General features: G+C 39.4%; 1 protein-coding gene across 4 annotated transcripts in view; it reads right to left on the bottom strand.

Moving 5' to 3' along the window:
- Positions 1-366: 366 nt before the first annotated feature.
- The window catches only part of LOC140930468 (sterol regulatory element-binding protein cleavage-activating protein-like), a 68729-nt gene continuing 48852 nt past the window's right edge, over positions 367-20243 (bottom strand). For all 4 annotated transcript variants that reach the window (XM_073380166.1, XM_073380168.1, XM_073380167.1 and 1 more), the window contains 6 exons: positions 19207-19292; positions 16029-16371; positions 15306-15386; positions 14620-14832; positions 3755-3817; positions 367-1463 (listed from right to left, as the gene is read on the bottom strand). In XM_073380166.1, the coding sequence (XP_073236267.1) occupies positions 1281-1463; positions 3755-3817; positions 14620-14832; positions 15306-15386; positions 16029-16371; positions 19207-19292 (969 nt within the window). In that variant the 3' untranslated portion in view covers positions 367-1280. The remainder of the gene's footprint in view (positions 1464-3754; positions 3818-14619; positions 14833-15305; positions 15387-16028; positions 16372-19206; positions 19293-20243) is intronic.

Raw genomic sequence — 20243 nt, 5'->3', positions numbered from 1 at the left:
GAATTACAGGGTACAAAACTGTGTCAACTATTGGCATCACGTTCTGTATGTAAGTGAAGGGTTCAACCATGTGACAGCGACTTGAAAGAGAGATTTCTTTCCTTTGTTTGTTTGTTTGTTTATTTTAATTTTTTTTTTTGCCATCCGAATTTCTCGTTTTTTCCTTCTTACTTTTTTTGTTATCCGCATTTTTTTCCATCCGCATTTTCCCATCCGCATCCGCCATCCGCAGGTATCCGGTCCGCGTTTTACAGACACCCATAAATGTTTTGAGGATAAAGTGGCTGTGGCCGCACTTGGCAAGTTAAACGGGTTAGTTTTTAAAAAACAAGGTAAAAAATTCTTCAGAACATAACCCGGTTAAAAGAGTTTAACCGGGTTAATTTTTATCACCTGCCGGACTCAATTTAGACTTTCACTAAGTTATTCAATGTCGCGCGGTTTTGTTCTTTTACTAGCTTGGGTCCCACATAACGCAAGCCTCAGAGTGAGTGACAAAATTTGACCCCGTATTCCTGATAAAAAGAGGTTGACTTCTTAAAAGTTTTCAACCAATTGTGTTTATAAGAGAGAAAAGCTGCCCTTCGGGCAAAAGAAGTAATTTTCGAAACGGTTGTGCCTGCAAGTAAGATAAAGCCAAAATTGGGAACATTCTCACGCGTTGGCGGACATGATTGACTGATTGACAACGTTTTAATAACCTGCGCTAAACTACCTCGTAAGGTGGTTTAAAAAAACCTAACCTGGTGGCGAAAATCTATTGTTCTTGCTTGATTTGCATGACCCGGTTAAAACTCGGTTAAGAATGAAGACAACCCGCCCGCACTCACTGATATTTTAAACCAGTTAACTGGAAATAACTCGGTTAAGCCCCCGAGTGCGACCGCAGCCAACTGACTATCAACACGCAGGGTTGTCGGATTAACAAAAGGAAAGTCTTTACAGAGCTTTAAAACGGAGCATCCGCCAACACAAACTTGACTTGAATTAAGTAAAACCAAACAGCCTCTGCCAATAATTATAACAAACTCTCACTTGAACGGCCTCCGCCAACTTTGAACTTGAAAATCGACCTTCGTAACACTTGACTAAACACAGCACTCCAGCTCGTGGGAAAAAACTTACTTCGTCAAAACAACTCGCTTGGAATTTGTATACCGTTTCACATAAGGTTCTAGAAAATACTAAACAGGCGAATAGTAGTAGCTTTCCAACATATTTTATGATTATGGAAGAAAGAACTGATAAAGGCTGCGGCAAACTCTACTTGTTTCCTTGATTTATTCTGCTTTGTTCATGACCGCAGGAAAATTCACGATTTTCAGCTCTTTCCCGTAATCACACACAACTGACTTGTTATCACACACATGCACATGACGCACGAACACAGAGATGTCGTCATCTCCCAATAAAACGGTCTTTACACGCCTTCCGCTAAGGACGTCCCAGACAGATATGTGTCCCTAAATGGAAGAACAATAAAAGTAAAAAGAAAAAAAGTGTAAACAAGGTCGAGAGAGGCGACGTAGTGGCATTAGCAGTATGATCAGTTCAGAGCCCACGTGTACTGTGATCAATTAAATAGAAAACAGTCGGTCTATGTTAACTCCACTCTATTTGGAGTTCACAGTATCTGCCTCACTCGCAGATCCCAACAACATAGACTTATCTTCTCAACGCTAACGACATTTGTTGGGTCATTTTGAAAATCCCTCAGAGGAAACCCTTTTAGTATTTTCCAACTGAAAGAGATTTGTCCCAGATCCCAGCTGACCTAGTCTCCCATGCAGCCGTTATTTGTCTCGTAACGCAATGCTACTACCTACGAAACGGCCCGACAGCTGACCCTGTTTCTTTTTTCTGAAAGAAATACAAGGGCAGAGGGTACTTTCTGGAAGAAGCGTAATGATCCAATTTCCTAATAAGCAGCGGTGAGTTAACTGAATCAGTGCAAGAAGTATTGATATTTCGAAACGCTTTTGCCAAGTTTTGGAACCATGTACTACATAAACTGCCTCTCAGTAATTTCTCAAACAGCTCGTCAAAGAATGTAAGACTAATCAGCGGGCAATTCTTTACTTCCTATGCGCTGAGCTAGCTGTGACATAGCTGCCGGTACTGCCTGCGACACCGTTCCTATGTGAGAACAGAAGTAGTCGGCAAAAGAGGCCATGTCAGTCTTTGCCGCCGGCATGCCTGCGAAATCGACTTGAGTTGGACTTCGCAGGCACGCTGGCCGTAAAGACTTGCGATGTTCCCTGTTGATGGCGGCGTTATGTCCTCATTTGCCGGCAGCTATGTCATGCATATGAGAACCAGGCTTTACACTGGTATTCATCCGTCTTTCTTCTACTCCAATAACCAATTCCCCCTCTCAAAACTAATGTTGAATATCCCAGTTAGTAACACTGTGCATTAATAAGCTTTGGGTTAGAAATCTAGCTGATTTTTGAATGAGCAGTGACCGTCGGAATATCACTAGAAATAATAAAAAGCTACTCAATTTTGATTGAAGCTACTGCAAGCTGTCCGTTTGAGATTTTTAAACTAACTACATCGAGCTCCTCGGGAGTTTCTATCAGTAATCAAAATTAGACGGCAGAGGACACCTTTTGCTGGTTTTCAGTGTCACGCCATTCAAAATAGATCGAAATAAAAATCAAAAACGTTCCATAGACAAAGTCCAGAATCTGGGAAATGAAAGCAGGTACATATACAAAGACCCTCGCCAAGATTCAGGTCGCAGGAGTATTTCGTATACGAGATATCCGAAGAAATGTTTTACCCAAACTTATATGTATGGAGACGCCATGCTGGTGCTCACCTGGATGAGCTCGAACATGGCGGACGGAAACCAACAGAAACATCTGTTACCGAGTTTTGCTACAAAAGCGTGAATTTATTCTTCGAGAAAATCACAAACATTAAAGTAATACTTTTTCTAATACATGAACTGTTTAGATAGCAAAATTTCCTCATATAAGTCATTTTTTTAACCTACATGACAGCTCTCTTGGCCGTCATGTAAATGCCGCGTCACGCAAAAGCTTAGAAATTCAAGCGTACTCTATCACAAAACCAACAACTTCTTTTGAAGCTAAAATTTGTAGGAAAATTAGTTTTCAGCTGCTCTAATGGATCGTGAAAGTAAAATCTCGGTAGGATCGATAGTTTTTTAGTTTGAATTTTAGTGACGTCATGTGAAAACCAACAAATAGCAAATTACACTGCCACTGATATTAGTATTATGAAGGAAATAAATGGAGATGTAAAGAATTGACCATAAGAAGACACAGAAAAAATCTGAGCCCCAGATGGGATTCGAACCCACGACCCTCCGTGTTCTAGATCGCATGCTCTAACCTCTGAGCTACTAAGGACTCGTTGGCGAGCAGGGTCATTTTCATGTGTTGCTTGTGATGGACTGCGTGACTGCGTCATGCGGTTCGCAAGTCCAACCCACAAAAATGACCCTTGCTCGCCAACGAGTCTTCAGTAGCTCAGAGGTTAGAGCATCCGATCTAGAACACGGAGGATCGTGGGTTCGAATCCCATCTGGGGCTCAGATTTTTTTTGTGTCCTCTTATGGTCAATTCTTTACATCTCCCTTTATTTCCTTTATAAATTACACTGACGTGCTTTAAAAATATTCTACAAGTACTCGACTGTCCATCACATTTTCAATATACAATCACCTCACTTTAGCGAATGGTGCATAATCCATAATAGAAGAACTAGTACCCTACCGACTTACCTGTCCACCCGTTATAAAAAGTGTCTTGGACAACATAGCTATGTTGGAGCAGAGATCTGGAAACTAAAAGAGTGAGGCAAAGTGAACCTTTAAATAACAAACATCCCAATTGGTCTTCTAGGCTCTGTAATAAACGTCACTACAAACAAAAACTATACCGGCAAAACTTAATGTGAAGGAACAGTTATCTCTCGTATATCACGTCACACGTCACACGTAAATCTCAGTAAAAGGAAAGAAAAATTCGTCATGTGTTAAGACGCTTCACAAGACAAACCCAGCCAAGAGTTTTAAAACGACACTCGACACTCGTGTTTAGTCATATTATGAGACTGTCAGTGCTGAAATAGTACTGTCAAAATTTTTACACTAACACTAATTCAGACAGTGGGAAGTTCCACCAAATTAAGTTCAAAATAACCCCTCAAAAGGTTAAAGAAGGTAAAAATAACACAGCAAATAAAAAAAAATCGCACGGATGAATTAACTGAAATATTACTATTCCGGTCTTCAAAAACTAGTTTAACGTTTGAAATAATACTTGGGAGACAGTATTTGTTTGACACGAAGTTATGGTTTTGCATTTATAAGTAATGTCTCAAGGGAATAAGGGGGCGTAATTGGCGTATATAAAAATAAGAACTATTCAGCGCTGAGCTATAGAAAGATGGCTAAATGATCATTTAAGCGATTTTTCGGAGAAAAGGAGTGAAGGGAAGAAAAGTAGTATACGTTAAATAATGTAACCTTGCGCATATACCACCACAGATAATTACTGCGCCCGGGTAATGGAGTTATATATACTACAATTGTTCAGTGCATAAGAATGAAGATTTCCAACAGCCGTTGTCAAGGTGGCCATAATTTAAGGCAACGAAGTGGTCCAGGTAAGACAGCAGCATCAGGCACATTTTTTGGAAGAAAGGATCGGAAACGGTCGATATGGAATTAGAAAACCTTTCAAATGTCACCTGGTGGAGAAGAACTATTCCCTTATCAATTGCCAATGAAATGAATATGGCAAAAAAGTTACCAAAAAAATATTAACTTTTACAATTCCCGTTGTAATACGTTGATTACTGGATGAGGCTATTCGAATAAAAAACAAAAAACAAAAACAGATACAACAAACACGCACAAAAAAAAAACAAAACAAAACAAAGACCAGAAAAAAAATGACACACAACACAAAAAATTTGACCACAGAGTCTGATAGCCGAATACACACAGAGGGGGTCTAACTTAAAGGAATCTAACGTGAATTTAAGGTGCGGTTACACACACCACGGTAAAAGGCACTTCCATGGTAAAAAAAAAGCCGCAGTAAAATTCAACGTGGGTGTAGTTACCGTGGTAACACGTGGTTACGTGTAAATTAATTCCCAAGGTAATTTATAGCCAATTTTACAACTTCATTTGTGCTATTGATCACCGCCGATCATGATAGTATTTCATGTTATGTTGACAATTTATGTATATTTTAGCTGAAAGTTCAACTGGCACGTTAGTCCTCATAATTTAACGAAGGTAGACGAGGATATCTCGAACTAATTCCGAAGCAACCTCGGGACCTCCGGATGTAACTTTGAAACATTCCTGAGCTGTGCGAATTCTTTACTTCTCGCTCTGCCGAAGTAACAAGTACACCAAACTTTTAGGATTGTATCGGGGACTTGCTCGAAATTCGGCCGTCCACTGTATATTTATATTAAAGAAGAATTAGAATTCAAACACCAGAAAGCTCAGAAAAATTATTTTCCGATCTCCAGGTGAGGATCGAACTCACGACCCAATTAAAAAATTAAAAAGCAAAAACTTGTAAAATTCATCAAACGGAAATCTCCGCGTACATACCAGGAGTCATATTCCCCTTCCCGGCGGTCAGCAAAGGAAATTAGCGACATTGTGAACCCGAAGCAGGCTAAAGAAAAATTGGAGACTGAAGTACTTTTTCTCAAAGATGTCAGCATTCGTTACCGAAACGTCCTTTCAGTTTAAGGAATGATATTTTAGAATCGTTACAGCAAAGACTTTGTACACAACACAAAACAAAAAAGAATCGAGAAAATTATATTTCCGCACGGTAATAAAATTTACATAGTCTAGCTGTTGAGCATAAAGATGGTTTGTTACGCCCGGTTCAGACGCCGAACTTTTCATGAGCCGAACCTAATTCGAATTAAGGACGACCCAAATTATTTAGACCGGCTGCATTGATTCAAACGCCGATCTTAATTCCAGCCGAACTAAATCTCATTCAAAAGGAGAAAAATGCTTATTTCGGTCAAACTGCTTACAAAATACATTATAATGATTTATTTTGACTGCGGTAGGATTAACTCAGTCGGTAGAGCGCTTGACTGCAGACAGGGAGGTCGCGGGATCAATTCTCGGGGTCGGACCAATACTCAGGGTCTTAAAATAGTCGATCGCTCAGGTATGTATAAATCCTCATCGGCAATATGTCTTCTACAGGGTGACGTTTTGAAAGGCTACCCAAGTCCCACGTGGCTGAGGAAATATCAGGAAGAGGACGAACAAGAAGTCGTGAAAAGACCAAACAAGGAGTCGGAGATTATCGTTTCATAAATATTTTACAACTTTTTTCTATTATTATTTTTTTAATTACTTTACTTTATCATTTTTTTTCTATACTTGTTTTAACCACGACATTTACCCACACCCACGACCTCTACCCACGACATTTAGCTACACTCATTTACCAGCACTGGAGAACCGCAACTAAGTGATTTTCGAGAAATTCGCAAACCAACCGTTCTACTGTGTCATTGTCTTGTAATGAATAATGAAAGTTGTCATTCAGTTGCCGTCTTCAAAATATTTGAAAACGAACATCGGCTAAGGATGAAGCTTTAGTCCATTTTTCGAGTTGAGCCTGGACCGTTCTTATTTCCCGGGCAATTTTAGCCTGGAAATGTTCTTACCAATATTCGTAAATTCAATAACGTAAACTGTGCTAGTGACACTTTTCTAAAGATTGTGATTATAGTTTTCACTTAAATGAATTTTTCAAGTGCAATGCAAATGTATTATTGACCATACACAGTAGAATGTGTTGAAAGAACAGAATTTTACATGAACTCTGATTCCATATAGGACATTATGTTATTCAGATTTTCTTGATTTAGGAAAGTAAAAGCAGTGAAAATGAATTGTGCTCCTCTACGCCTTGGGTATTCTACTAGCATGTCCTTCATATTTTGGCAATTTTCAGGCTCAACGTTCTTATAAAAGAGCTTCTTATATATATAAAAATAAGAATCATGTAACTTCAAAGAATTATGTATTTCAGCTACCTGATCCTCCAAGATCCACTTCATATATTCATTTAAACAACCTAATTCAATATTTGTGTGATTATTCATTTTAAATATTTTCAACGTCGTATAACTTAAAGCTCTAACTAGAATTTTCCAATATATATTTTCAGCTCTTTGAAATGTCTCTGGGTATATAACAATTATTCACCGAAGTGGAGGTGGCTAGTCCTGGATATTTACCGAACTGCGAAGCAGTGAGGTAAATATCCACGACTAGCCATCGACACTGAGGTGAATAATTGTTTTAGTATATACTAAAACAGTGAGATCATTGAGCACAAAAATGATGATTTTTAACTCAAATACTGTTGCCAACGATTACAATTTTGGCGCGTAATGACCGGGCGGCTGCGGCCGTCGCTTTATTCTTGCCGACAATTAAAACTTTTCAAGGCATTTGTTTAGCTCTTGCGGGGAAATTTCTTCAAAAGGAGTTGTGAATTCTTTCTGTATTTAAAATCATTCTATAAAAAAAGATTGTTAAATTTAGTTTGAAGCTTATTTATGAACAACTCAACTAAATAAAGTAAGCAAGACTTAAACTTAATTTGCATTTGTAAACAAAAACTTTTTCACCAGTTTTATCGATAAATTAGTGTCAAAAAGACAAAGCTTTACCTGTTAAAACTTCCAATCCGAACTTCGTCACCTTCTTCGTGTATTTCGGAAACAGCTTGCTTGATTAGTTGTGAAATTTGTTTGTTTGTTTACGGCAGAAAACCGGGAAGGCATTTTGCTCGCAACTTACGCGAGTTTGGCGTTGCTCGCTCGGAGGAACTGGAGGTGAATCAGTGAATAGTGCAGGATATTCACTGATTGGGTAGCCAATCAGAGCGCTCGAAAAACACTATCCACTGTTTTAGTATATACTAAAAACGGATGTCCGTTTTTTCATTCGTTTTACAGGTGCAATGGTTATGGTGTCCTGGTTTTTATTCTTCATTTTTCTTTCATTATCATTACTTTCTCCCATGCAGATATTCTTGCTCAAGCAGTTTTAGACATGATTCAACTAGCATTTTTGTGTATTCTTGCTATCTTTCTGGGAAAGTTATTCGGTCATTTTATCGTTGTATAGTGTTTGAACTATTTCGCCAAAAACATCTGAGCGTCATTGAACGATCAATGAGTCATCAATGTAATTATTCTTAAAAATTTGGTCCGTACTAATGGCCATGGGCATTCTCTATTTTCCAATTGCCCATAATACACTCTGTTTGCCCCCCAAATTCTGCATAAACCATTGTTTTTAAATGCTCCTGGGAGTATTGCATTTTCCCAAGAGCATTTTAAGACAATAAGTTATGCAAAATTTGGGGGGCAAACAGAGTGTATTATGGGCAATTGGAAAATAGTCAATTTAAGAGACAATCATTACTGAAAAATTGTTGAATACAAAGAAATGTAAGGGATCAGCTACTTTTTCGAGGGAGGAGGGCTAGTGAAAATGGGGGACAGTCAAAGATTTTTTAGCAGGGTAAAAGGTGGCGTACATACATTAATGTACACCACATACGATATAGGGGGGGACATAAATGGTTTCTTTGACAATAGAAGTCGCACACAAATTGCCTCAAAATATCCAGATCAAGCCTCAACTACTATCGGCAACATCCAGAAACGACTGGGTCTGTTCTTTGTGTTCTTTGGCCGACTATAATGAATCCTTTTTTAATGATAGCGAAGTCGACATAAATTCAACAACCACAGATTTATTATCGACCGCAGAGAATACGCAAGTAGATATCAGACAACTCAGGCTTAACAACAAGAAACAATGCATAATAGCAAAGTTAAATATTAACAGCCTTCCAAACATATTTGTGGAGATACGGTCTTTCCCAAACACTCAAGTTCATGTCGATGAATACAACCTCTTTCGAAGGGACAGAACTAAAGGAGCCTGTGGTATTGCAGTCTATATTCGGAATACTATCGTTGCCTCTGGAAAGAAACAGAATGGCAAACAACTAGAATCTATCATGTTCGACTTACAAATCGGCCACAGAAATTTCGTTCTTATTAGTGCATACAAACACCCATCTATGGATAATATCACTTTTACAAGCGAACTGACTACTCTACTGGACGATGCTTTTCGCACAACTGAAAACGTGATCTGTATTGGAGACTTAAAATTGCAATATAGTTAATCCTCTCCACAACAACGACAGGGGAACTGCCTCTTAGATATTTCCGATATTTATGATCTCGACAGTCTTATCACACCATATGTGAGTTGAGTTTGTTGTTGGTTCTCTCCCTTGCTCCGAGAGGTTTTTCTCCGGGCACTACGGGTTTCCAGCTCTCCTTAAAAACCAACACTTTCAAATTCCACGCACGGACACGTTTTAACGAGTTCTTACGAACTCCTTGGTGCTCCGTGGGTAAACAAATTACCATTTTTTTTCAATTACAATCACAAGTGCAACACAGATTTCCAAGAACACAACTTCCTGGTTGGATGTCATTCTAACAAATGTCGCAGCCTTTATTAAAGACTGGCGTCATAGAGACAGGCCTTAGTGATCACTGCCTGATCTACCCCGTGTTAAACACAAACCTGATGCTTTCTAAAGCCGACATTATTACAACGCAATCCTTTCAAAACTACAACCAGGACGCCTTTCTGCGTGATCTGAGTACAGTGCCTTTCTCGGTCGCGTACACTTTTGACGAACCTGACGATGTTTACTAGTGCTGGGATAAACTTTACAATCGTGTTCTTGATGAACATGCAACGAAAAAGCGTCGAACAACAGGATCGAAATTCATTACACCCGATATTCGCAAATTCATGAGAGAACGCGATGGTCTTAAGAAGAAATTCAACAAATCCAGAAATTCTGAAGGGTGGAAAAAGTACCGATTAATCAGAAATATAATTGTCGGCATGAGAAGAAAGGTATTACAAGGCTAAGCTACTTTGTGAAGACAAAGACGCAGATCAAAGACAATTTTGGAGGACGATCAAGCCTTGCAATGACGCGAAGGAAGCTGTGCTGTACTTTGTGCAAGACTCTTAGGTGAACTTTTGACAGCTCAATGTATAGATTTATCTTTATTAATCGACTACACTACATATTTCAAGGAAGTAATCCAATACTACTATTGTCAATTCAGTCCCGTGTCCGCTTAATAGAGGTTTTTAACAATAGAAACTAGCCAAATACAATTTACTTTAGTGTCCGCGTCTGCTTAATAGAGGTGTCCGCTGAATAGGGGTTAGTTAAATGGAGGAAAATATAAGATGTTAATTTCGGGACCCGGCATAGTGTCCGCATAATAGAGGGTGTCCGCTTAATAGAGATTTCACTATATCTTAAGGGACCAAAGAGAGGTGGCGGAAACTTTGAACAACTTCTTCACAAGTCTTGGTCATACCGAACAAAGTAGTTCAGGTGCGAAACTCAACCCCAACCTTCTTCACATACAGCAAGACCTAACACCTAAACCTCCATTGTCCCTGAGGAAAATAAACTCCGCCGAAGTAAAAAATCAAGACAACGGGCTGTGATCGTATTCCACCAAGAGCCATTAAAGAATCTGCCACAGTCCTACGCCACCCTTTCACCAAACGATTTAGACAAGTCTAAGATACCTCAACAATGGAAACTCGGAGAAGTCTCACCAGTTTCCAAGAGGGTTTGTTGCTTGACCAAATCTAACTACAGACCGATAGCTATTTTGCCGACCTTGTCGAAAGTATTTGAAACTTTAATTCGCTCAAGAATCGGTCCTAATTTTGAAGATATTTTTCACTGTATTCGCACACAGGAAAAATCATGGAACGGATACTGCTCTACTCAGCCTTGCAGAACAGTGAAGAAAGGAACCGGACCAACATAATATCATTGGAATTGTGTCGATGGACCTTTCCAAAGCATTCGATACCTTGCAACACAAACTGATAGTAGAGAAGCTTAAATCCTATGGAGCTGACGATAACAACACCGACCTAGTTCATGATTACCTCAGTAATCGACGTCAGCGGGTTAGATCAGGTGATCAGTTCTCAAAATGGAAAGAAATCTCAGCGGGAGTTCCCCAGGGCAGTGAACTTGGGTCATTACTATTTAATATATGTTTGAACGACCTTGTTTACGCTGTCAAACACAGCAGTTTATCCGCGTATGCTGACGATACCCAAATATGTTTCGCCGATAGTAAGCCAGAGAAAGTGGAAGATGTGATCAATGCAGATCTCGCTAATGTTGATCGGTGGTACGAGCCAAACAGCATGAAGAGTAAGATATATCTTCTAAGTATCAAGCAATAGTTATAGGCAAGACAACAGTTATGCCGAAATTCTACTGCGAAAACACGGCTATTTCTTCTGCTGAAGAACTCGAAATGCTTGGAGTCAAAAATAATCAAATTTGACAAGCACTTGGCAAATAACTACCGAAACGTCTCCCAGCAGGTTGCTGTGCTTAAGCGGATAAAAAAGATCCTCCCATTGGAAACAAGAGAGTGTCTTTACCTTGAATTTATCATTCCTCATATCAACTACTGCTCAGAGACAAGGAATTTCTGTAACAAAACTGCCACTGCAAAGCTAGAGAAAGTTATTAATGAGCGTGCCCTTCGTGTTGTCTTTAATTAAAAACAAACGCTTTACTCTGAGTTATCAAATAGAATAGGTTTACCATCACTTGTGAATCAACGCCTCGCAAAAATAGTATGTACAGTTTTCAGTGTCATTAACAATGAACTGCACCAAGGGGTATTAAAGATCTGATTGAACATAGATCTTTCAAGGCTTTTAAAAATAGAATTAGAAATCTGGACTTGTCAGGTATACTATAATGAACTACTACTACCAGTCTTTCGCGTTGTCAATAGTTTTAGCTTTTTTTTGCTAGTCTTATTTTCAATTAGTTAATTTGTATGTTTTAGTTATAATTATCGATTCATTTTTAATTTCTTATTTTACAGTGTAATACCTGTAAACTAGCTAGTGAAGTTTCTCACAAATAGCTAAGCGTATTTTACACAATAAACTTGACTTGACTTGACGTCTGGTTTACATGCAAAGCCATCACCATCAGATGATTGATGATGAATTTGAGGCTTCCTTTCCACATAAACAATATGTACACTATGCACCTTTTTGTACACTCCTAGATATCTATCAGTAATTAATTGATCCCTATATAACTTACAAACTATCTGTTTGGGGCCAGGGCTGTAATCCTACCTAGGTAAAATAATAATATTACAAAAAAACGTGCACTACGCTACTATGCACTTTGCGAGGAAAAAAGAACATACCGTTCCGCTGATGCTAACCTCTCACCACTAAATTTTTAATATTATAAAACATTATTATTTACCAAATCACGTGGATAAAAATGAAAAAAGTAACTTTTTGTAAAAGCGCTAGATATATATTTATACCTCTTCGCTTCGCGTCTCTATATATCAACCACTATTCACCTCCTCTGAATTGATGCACTACGTTAGGAATGCCTTAGCACCACCTTAATTTTGTAATTTATTTTACTTCCTATCTTCTCATTGGCTAAGAGCCTACAGTTAAAATTTAGGAAATCATCGCAACCTACAGATTAGTTAGTTATCTGCTTGCAAATAAGTGACTAATCTGTAGTTTGCGTGCGCGCGATGCATGATTTCTAAGACCAATGTCAAATCGGTACCGTGCGACGGCGTATTTGTCATTATTTATTTCAAAAAAATGCATATAAAACAATTACTAGATTCGGTTTTTGTAATATCCGGAATAATCAAGGTCTCGGTAAGTGTTATCAGCCTCGGCCTTCGCCACATCCAATAATTGTTTATAATATACGAATACCGTATTTATTCGATTAACCGCCCTGGGCGCTTATTAAATTTTTGGACCTTGAGAGTAGGCGCTTATTCGAGGTGGGCGCTTATTACATTTTTCACAATTTTAAGCAAGTGTAGAATGTTTAGTTTGCAGCAAAATAATAAATGGTAATAACAAAACGCGAAGATGTAACAAAGCAAGGTTTCTGTAAAATACTCTGAAGAAAACTCCGTCTTCGGGGGAGTCTCTTATTAGTACTTATTTAATTTTTAGGGGGTGGGGTGGGAGGGAGAAATGGGGTGGGGTGGGAGTGGGCTCCTATTTGAGTTTGACTGGGAGTGGGAGGGAGGTGGGTAAGGGTGGGCGCCTATTCGAGGCTGGGCGCTTATTAACTTTTTCTGCCTTTAGGATGGGCGCTTATTCGAGGTGGGCGCTAATTCGAGGTTGGGCGCTTATTCGAATAAATGCGGTACGTCCAGCATTCACTCATACAACACTCGCTCCGCTGCCTCCAACAATTTTTACATAAAACCATTAAGGCTTGAAATACAAAGAAATTCTTTTTTACGAATAGACACAAAAATCTGGAATGAGAAACTTATTCTTTAAGAGAACTAAAGAAACCTTCATTTCAAAAAAAAACTTCAAAGTGTGCTACTGAGTATTTTCCAAGAAGGAGATTCGTTCATTGATATACACCAGATCATTTCTAATTTAAAATCCAAAGTAAGGAGAGTATGCACTGATACCGACCAGCTTTTTCCGATAAACTTTATTTACTGTAAATCCTTTATGTATTGTAAATTCCTTCTTCCCTTTGTATAAAACTACCGCATATAATACCATATATAAACAAACATGTACATAAAAGAATAAAAATTAACTAATCCCTTCACGTTAATTGACCGATCCGCAACGATTAGCTCTAACTACCTGGGGGCCAGTGCACTTTTGTAAAACTTGATGATAAGGGAAATAAAGACTATTGGTGTTGTTGTTAGAAATTTTTTCATAGCAAAAAAATACGTATTAATGATTTTAACACGCTAGCTCTGGTGGGTACCTTTCGAACGACTTGCAAATCTGGATATTCTTTTCAGCCCCATCTAATAATTATCGACTTTCCTCAACGGAAATAATAAAAGAGATAGTCTTTAAGAGTTTTTTCGGCCATAATTATTTCTTTAAAAACTTATAAGGCGATATTTCACATTCACTAGGTGATTCCTCCCTCCCAAATATTTCAAGTATTTTAACACTAAAGCACTAATTTCGTAAATAATGTTTACCACCAGTAAAATTGGATGATTCATATTATTACTGAATGCATTAATATCTGTAGTTCTTTCTAAAGTTTCGAAGCCATCGCGTTAAAACAAAAAAACGTTACATAAAGAACGTTCGTTATAGCTCAATGCGCCTTTATTGACAACGGAGCCACCTCAAGGTACTCTTTATTTCCTCTTGGGACAGACCTAGGACAGTAAAATTTTCCCCCCTTCGAATGAGTGACTATCAATATAATGAAGTCTACACACACTGTGCGGTACGCGAATGTTGTGCAGGGCATTCACTCTTATATAGATATGTTTCGACAAGGATGGAGAAAACGTAAACAGAGACGAAGGAAAATTAACTTAGCCGCAGCACGTTGCACCCCTTAAACACAGAACATAACTTCGTACCCTGGCATATTTTACGGAATATAGTGCAAAACATTGTACCCTCACCTGCTTTAAACGATGCATACATTCGCCACGTGATCTATCCCAAATACAAAGCACACTCTCCAGACTTACGCTAAGCAAATGCTCTGCTGTGCAGGCGACTGAAGTCACGGATTTAACGTGACCACGCAGGTGCTGCAAACATTCGCCATTTATTACATCCCACACGCGTACGCCTCCATTGGCCGCCCCGCTGACCACTTGACGGTTGTTGGTCTGAAAAGCAAATGGGTTTAAAAGGAAGGAAGGTTGCAGGAAATTGAAGAGGGAACGTCACAAAACCCCAATAAAATCCTTATTGGGGGTGTTACTGAAACGGGGAACGGGAAAATGAGAAATGGGAACAAAACCTAACTTGAACCCTAGCCTTCATTTCCAGTTCTCTGCTTTGTTCCCATTTTTCCTTTCCCCGTGCTCATTCCCCGCTCCCCGTTCCCCGTTTTAGTAACTAAAATGGCTGTAAGGCTTTGGAAAGAAAAAAAAACAACAACAGCAACAATAGCAAACAAACAACTAAATTAAACAAGAATAAGTAAAATATGAAATAAGTAAATAAATAAATAATAAAATTATTAAAATTGATCTAATTAAGCCAGCTCAGGAACCAAACAAGACTTGACATCTACTCTCCCGTCCAGAAATCTTTTCAGCCAAAGACGTATGATGCGCCTCTTTTCAGACTTCTTTACCTTATCGATAGTAAGGGCAGTGATACTGTCTGCATGTCCGTGTAATGTGTACACACAGATACACTCATCTGTTCGAAAAACCTAGAAAAAAGCGAAAATATACATGGTAACTGTAACAACGAAGTATATTTATCTACCTTTAACACATTTGCGTTAAGATAACAACAAACGAATATACAGCGCACTTTGCACCGGCTTCTAGTCAAGAGTGCAGGAAGTGCAAAATTGCGGTCGATTTGAAAGAAGTTCACGAAATAACATATAAAATTGTGTTTACTTTCACTTTATCGTTTGTACTTTCTTTACTAATCAAAAAAAAAATTTCTAAAGCGACTACGGCTTGAAAATGACTCCCAGTTTGTCCATTTAAAAGACTATCCACTTGAAGCAGGGAATAACAGAAAAACATCAATACCCTCCCGAAAATGGCCCTCAGGTCTCAAATGGCAAAATATTGCTCTTAAGGGCTCCATTAACACACACGAACGGTCTCGTCCAGTCGCTTTGTAAAGCAACAGTGCACTGTGGAAAAGGTTGGATCTAAATACGGCAAAGAAACCCTTCCACACTGGAATTTGTGGCCTGCTTTAATAGGAGTCGGGTCCAGCTGCTTTTCGAGAGGACGTGTCATTATTAAAAAACTGGCAAAGTGCAAGTTTTCACCGTGATGCACTTTAGTTATTATGCAAGGAATCGCCTTCGTGATAAAAATGACATACTAACCTTAAGTGTTCTGTCGTGACTTCCGGTAATAATGCGTCCATCCATGACATCCAAGACACTAATAGGCTGGTGATGAGCCCACAGTTTCTGACGTATTCTGCACAACGGGTTCTCTGACAAATTGTGTGCGTGGGAGTTACCAAAAGCGACTGCTGTAGAATCCCCACTGAGTGTCGCATCAGTCGTTTTACTTGACTGAGTATTACTTTTTCGAGTAAACCTTGGTGAGGAACGTTTTATTGGTGAACTTTCCTGTAGCGGCAGGTCTAAACGAGGTCTACTGGAAAATCCAAGCTCATAAAACTCTAACGTGCCATCCAAGCGAGCCAAAACAAATTGAGCACTGAAAACACAACACAGAGTTTAGTTTACTTTATTGATATTTGTCAAGAAAGAAATTACATACATACAAACAACATTACGCTGACAGAAGATGAAAACAGGACAAGAGCCCCAATTGAATTTCAACCCCTACAATGTCTTTCGCGGGTTTATAACGAACCAATTCAACGACCTGCTCCCAGTTGGCTTGTTAGCTCAATTGGTAAGAGCGCTGCACCGGAATCGCAAACGTCGAGGGTTCGCCGAATCCAATACAAGCTTCAATTTTTTTTCAGGCTTTCTTTTCGCAACTGCAAAAGTTGTACAATCGGACAAAAACGATGTATATGAAGGAAGAAAGAGTGTGAGCAAAAAGAGTGTGCTACAGGGGCAACTATCGCGGCCGATAGGAACTTTGCCTGGTCTTATAGTGAGCATGAAGAAAACTTTTAAACTGTTGAGCACAAGTAGCATGCATAAAATGAAGGAGACTATTTCAAGCCCTAACAGTCCAGGTGAAGTACGACTTAATAAAGTAATCCTGGTTATGAAAGGGCAGAAGACGGAAACTTGCAGCGTCGCAATTTCGAGTAGTGTATCGACAAACGATCGAACTTTGCAGTAACAGCTGAATACGTGAACTTAAACAGGGAAACTAAGTCATGTATATCTCTGCGTATCTCTAAGGGCAGAAAATCAAGTTGTTCCAGTCTGTCATTGTAAGCTACATGTACTTCCCTGGGCGGATAATGTATTAAGAACTTAGTTCCGCGGCGCTGAATATTTTCTAGCGAACTGTGATGTTTTGCTGAGTAAGGAGACCAACGGCAAGATGAGTACTTTAAGGTGGATCTAGCTAACGACATATACAGTAGTTTTCTAGTTGGACCGTTGGATACATCTTGACCGCATACGCGCTTGACTAGACCGAGAACTCTGTTGCCCTTAGCGCACAGTTCCTCAATGTGAGTGGCCCAAGACAGCTGCCCCGTCGCATCCACCCAAAGGTCGGAGACTTCAGAAACAGACGCCAAGTTGTGACCGGAGAGCTGGAAGCTGTGTTGAGGTCCTCGCCAGAATCTCTTCCTAGTCATATGTAAGACTTTACATTTGGGGGTGTTGAACCTCATGACATAATAAGTGCTCCAGAAGTGTAAACAGTCCACGACCGCCTGAAGGGAGACGGCAGAACTTACAGAATCAGTAGAGCGGAAGAACTTAGCTCACTGTCGTCTGCGAACAGGCATAGCCTGTTCCAGGCGTTCAGATAGTAGAGCGCGGCGGTAAGTGGGGAGCGAGTTAAGTTGTACACCGGGAAAACGGGGGGGGGGGGGGGGGGGGACGGGGGGCGGTATAGAGCGAGAGAACGCCTGTAAACATTGTTAACAAAGGGTCGTTCCGGTATACTGGATTCCAGTATACCCTCTTATTGGTCGATTATGACACCTTCTGTTAACACTCGAGCACTGGTGACATTGATGAGGAATGCGAAATGGAGGGAGAGAGACATCTGTTATCGAATCACGCGGACATCGAAGCTACTATAAACAATGCAATCGAGAATTTCCTGTATGAGGAATCTTTTCATGAAGAGCAGAAAATTTGCTTGAATCTCGTTCCCGAGGCAAGGACGCTTTCGCGATTCTTCTAACGGGCTCTGGGAGACCTTCATTTTTCTACTCTTTCCACGAGTAATAAACGTAATAACAGGAAACGTTGGCGAGTCAATTTCCACGATCATCATCGTTGCGCCTCTCGTAGCCATAATGAAACCAAAAACTCAAGCGATTTGGAATAACAGCAACAACAGCCATAGGTTGGGGACAGGAGGAAGGCATGGACGAAGACATGGCAATGTGAAAGGAAGGTGTGCATGTCATCACTGGGAAAAAACAGTTTTTAGTTGGTTTGGTTGATCAACTTTTTCAACCACCTCAGAAAGAGGTTAAAATGGTTGAAAACCCTGGGTAGCGTCCATAAGCAGGCATCCATTTTCAAGTATTGCATTATTTCTTCTGCGAATTTCGCGCATCACATTTGCGTGAACCGCTCGCGTTGGCTCCACGGAAAAGTTGTCAACAAACGGCGATGGCGTCTTAATACGCAACTTCAAAGCGTTTCATAAATCAAGCGTGAAAAATAACAAGGTTTGTAAATATTTAAATATATACTATTCTTTACAGATCCATATAGTTTACTAATAGTAGGCGAAAAGCATTTTATAACTAGGTTTTTGTTTTGAGACAGAGGGAGTGCTGTAAATTTCAAAATTGAATGAATGACAAATCAGTTAAGAAATTTATTTTCTACCTGAAAAAAACCTGAAACAAAGGGGTTCCAGCGTAATTAACAAGTATTTTACCTCTACTTATTGGATGGAAAAGTGTTTTATTGGGAACTCCAACCAGAACCGCTTTTGCTAACAACGGCTGCTTCCAATAGAACACGACCAATTGCAAACTGTACATAGTGGCTGATACTCAGTCACATGCAGCGGATAATTCCTAGAGTTTAATCAGTCAAATAAAAAGGTAACGACTGGCATCTATGACCTGTGATAGCGGCCACGAGTTTGTTTTTTCTGTTGCTGATCCGCATCAGGCAAAGTGCTCGTATCTTCGGTCGGTCGAAAATTCATATCTCCTTGGAGAGTAGGAATCCTTAGCGTTTTTTACCTTACAAGGCACGCATCTGGCGGTAAATCGGATGTAACCGTTCGTTGTGGATCATCAACCTCACTACCGCCCTTAAATGCTCGCTTATGAGTGGCAATCAGATCTAGGTCAAAGTTGATGCTGTGCAACTTATATTTTAAGACACTTAAGTTGGTAGAAAACATAGAATTCCCTATCCTTACCTGTTGAATAAAAATCTAAGTTTGGTCACACCCATGGAACTTTCATGTGATACATACACCAAGACACCTGACGACACACTCCAGATCTAGGTAAAAAGGGAGTTGTATAATGAATGGGTATGCAAGCAATAGAAGAAAACACGAAAAAGAAATGCATCTAGTTCCTGGCTAACGGACGACGAAAGACGTTTATGTGGAAATTTCAACTTTCTAACCACGGTTAATATAACTAGGGTATCTAAAAGATAGTAATGCTACGGCACATTCTGTCGATACTGGCATTAGCTAGGTAGTGAGACTTAAAAGAATCGAAAATGACATTGAACGCCCCATTCATATGTTGGAAAGTACTAGAATAATTACTATCAGTCTATAGAAAGAACTCGTGGGAACGTTGTTTAGAAAATGAGCAAGTGGTTATCAACTCTGGTTTTCCTATAGTAAATTCTCGGAAATAATAGAAATTCAGATTGTTTACCCATATATTTAATATACGGCGTACTATATTTTCTCTGGAAACACAATACTCTTCTTGCTATTTACTGCACTTTATTAAGTAACAGTTATTTAGCTATAGAGAAAACAACAACACAAACAACGGGACAAAAAAAGAAAGAAGGAAAAAAATAGTTTGGCACGACTCGAACCCTGCACCTTCGGCTCGACGCGACTACACCTAACCACTACACCACAGAGGCTGATTAAGTAGTCTTTGGGAAAAGTCTTTAATTTAATTTCTTTTCCATGAAACTTCCGCCGGCAAGATGATCGCCAGCCGCATTAACCGAGCTATTAACAGTAAAAAAACAATGTAAACGAATATTCCATGGCAATGAATGAATGAAAGAACATAATTATGCTTTTCAAAACGCCGATACACGTCCTCGTCTGCAAAGTAGGACACAAAACATGTGTTTTGTTATCTCGATTTCCGCTGTTATTTTGAAGCGAATGGTCAAAATCACATCCACTTTCGGCTCATACAGGTTCTTAAGAATAGTATTGCATGACATTTTCTCACTTTCACATCACCTTCT

The sequence above is a fragment of the Porites lutea genome, chromosome 3, assembly GCF_958299795.1.
Source record: "Porites lutea chromosome 3, jaPorLute2.1, whole genome shotgun sequence".
Classification (NCBI taxonomy): domain Eukaryota; kingdom Metazoa; phylum Cnidaria; class Anthozoa; order Scleractinia; family Poritidae; genus Porites; species Porites lutea.
Note: the sequence above shows the minus strand (reverse complement) of the source record. Positions and strands in the feature narration are given on the sequence as shown.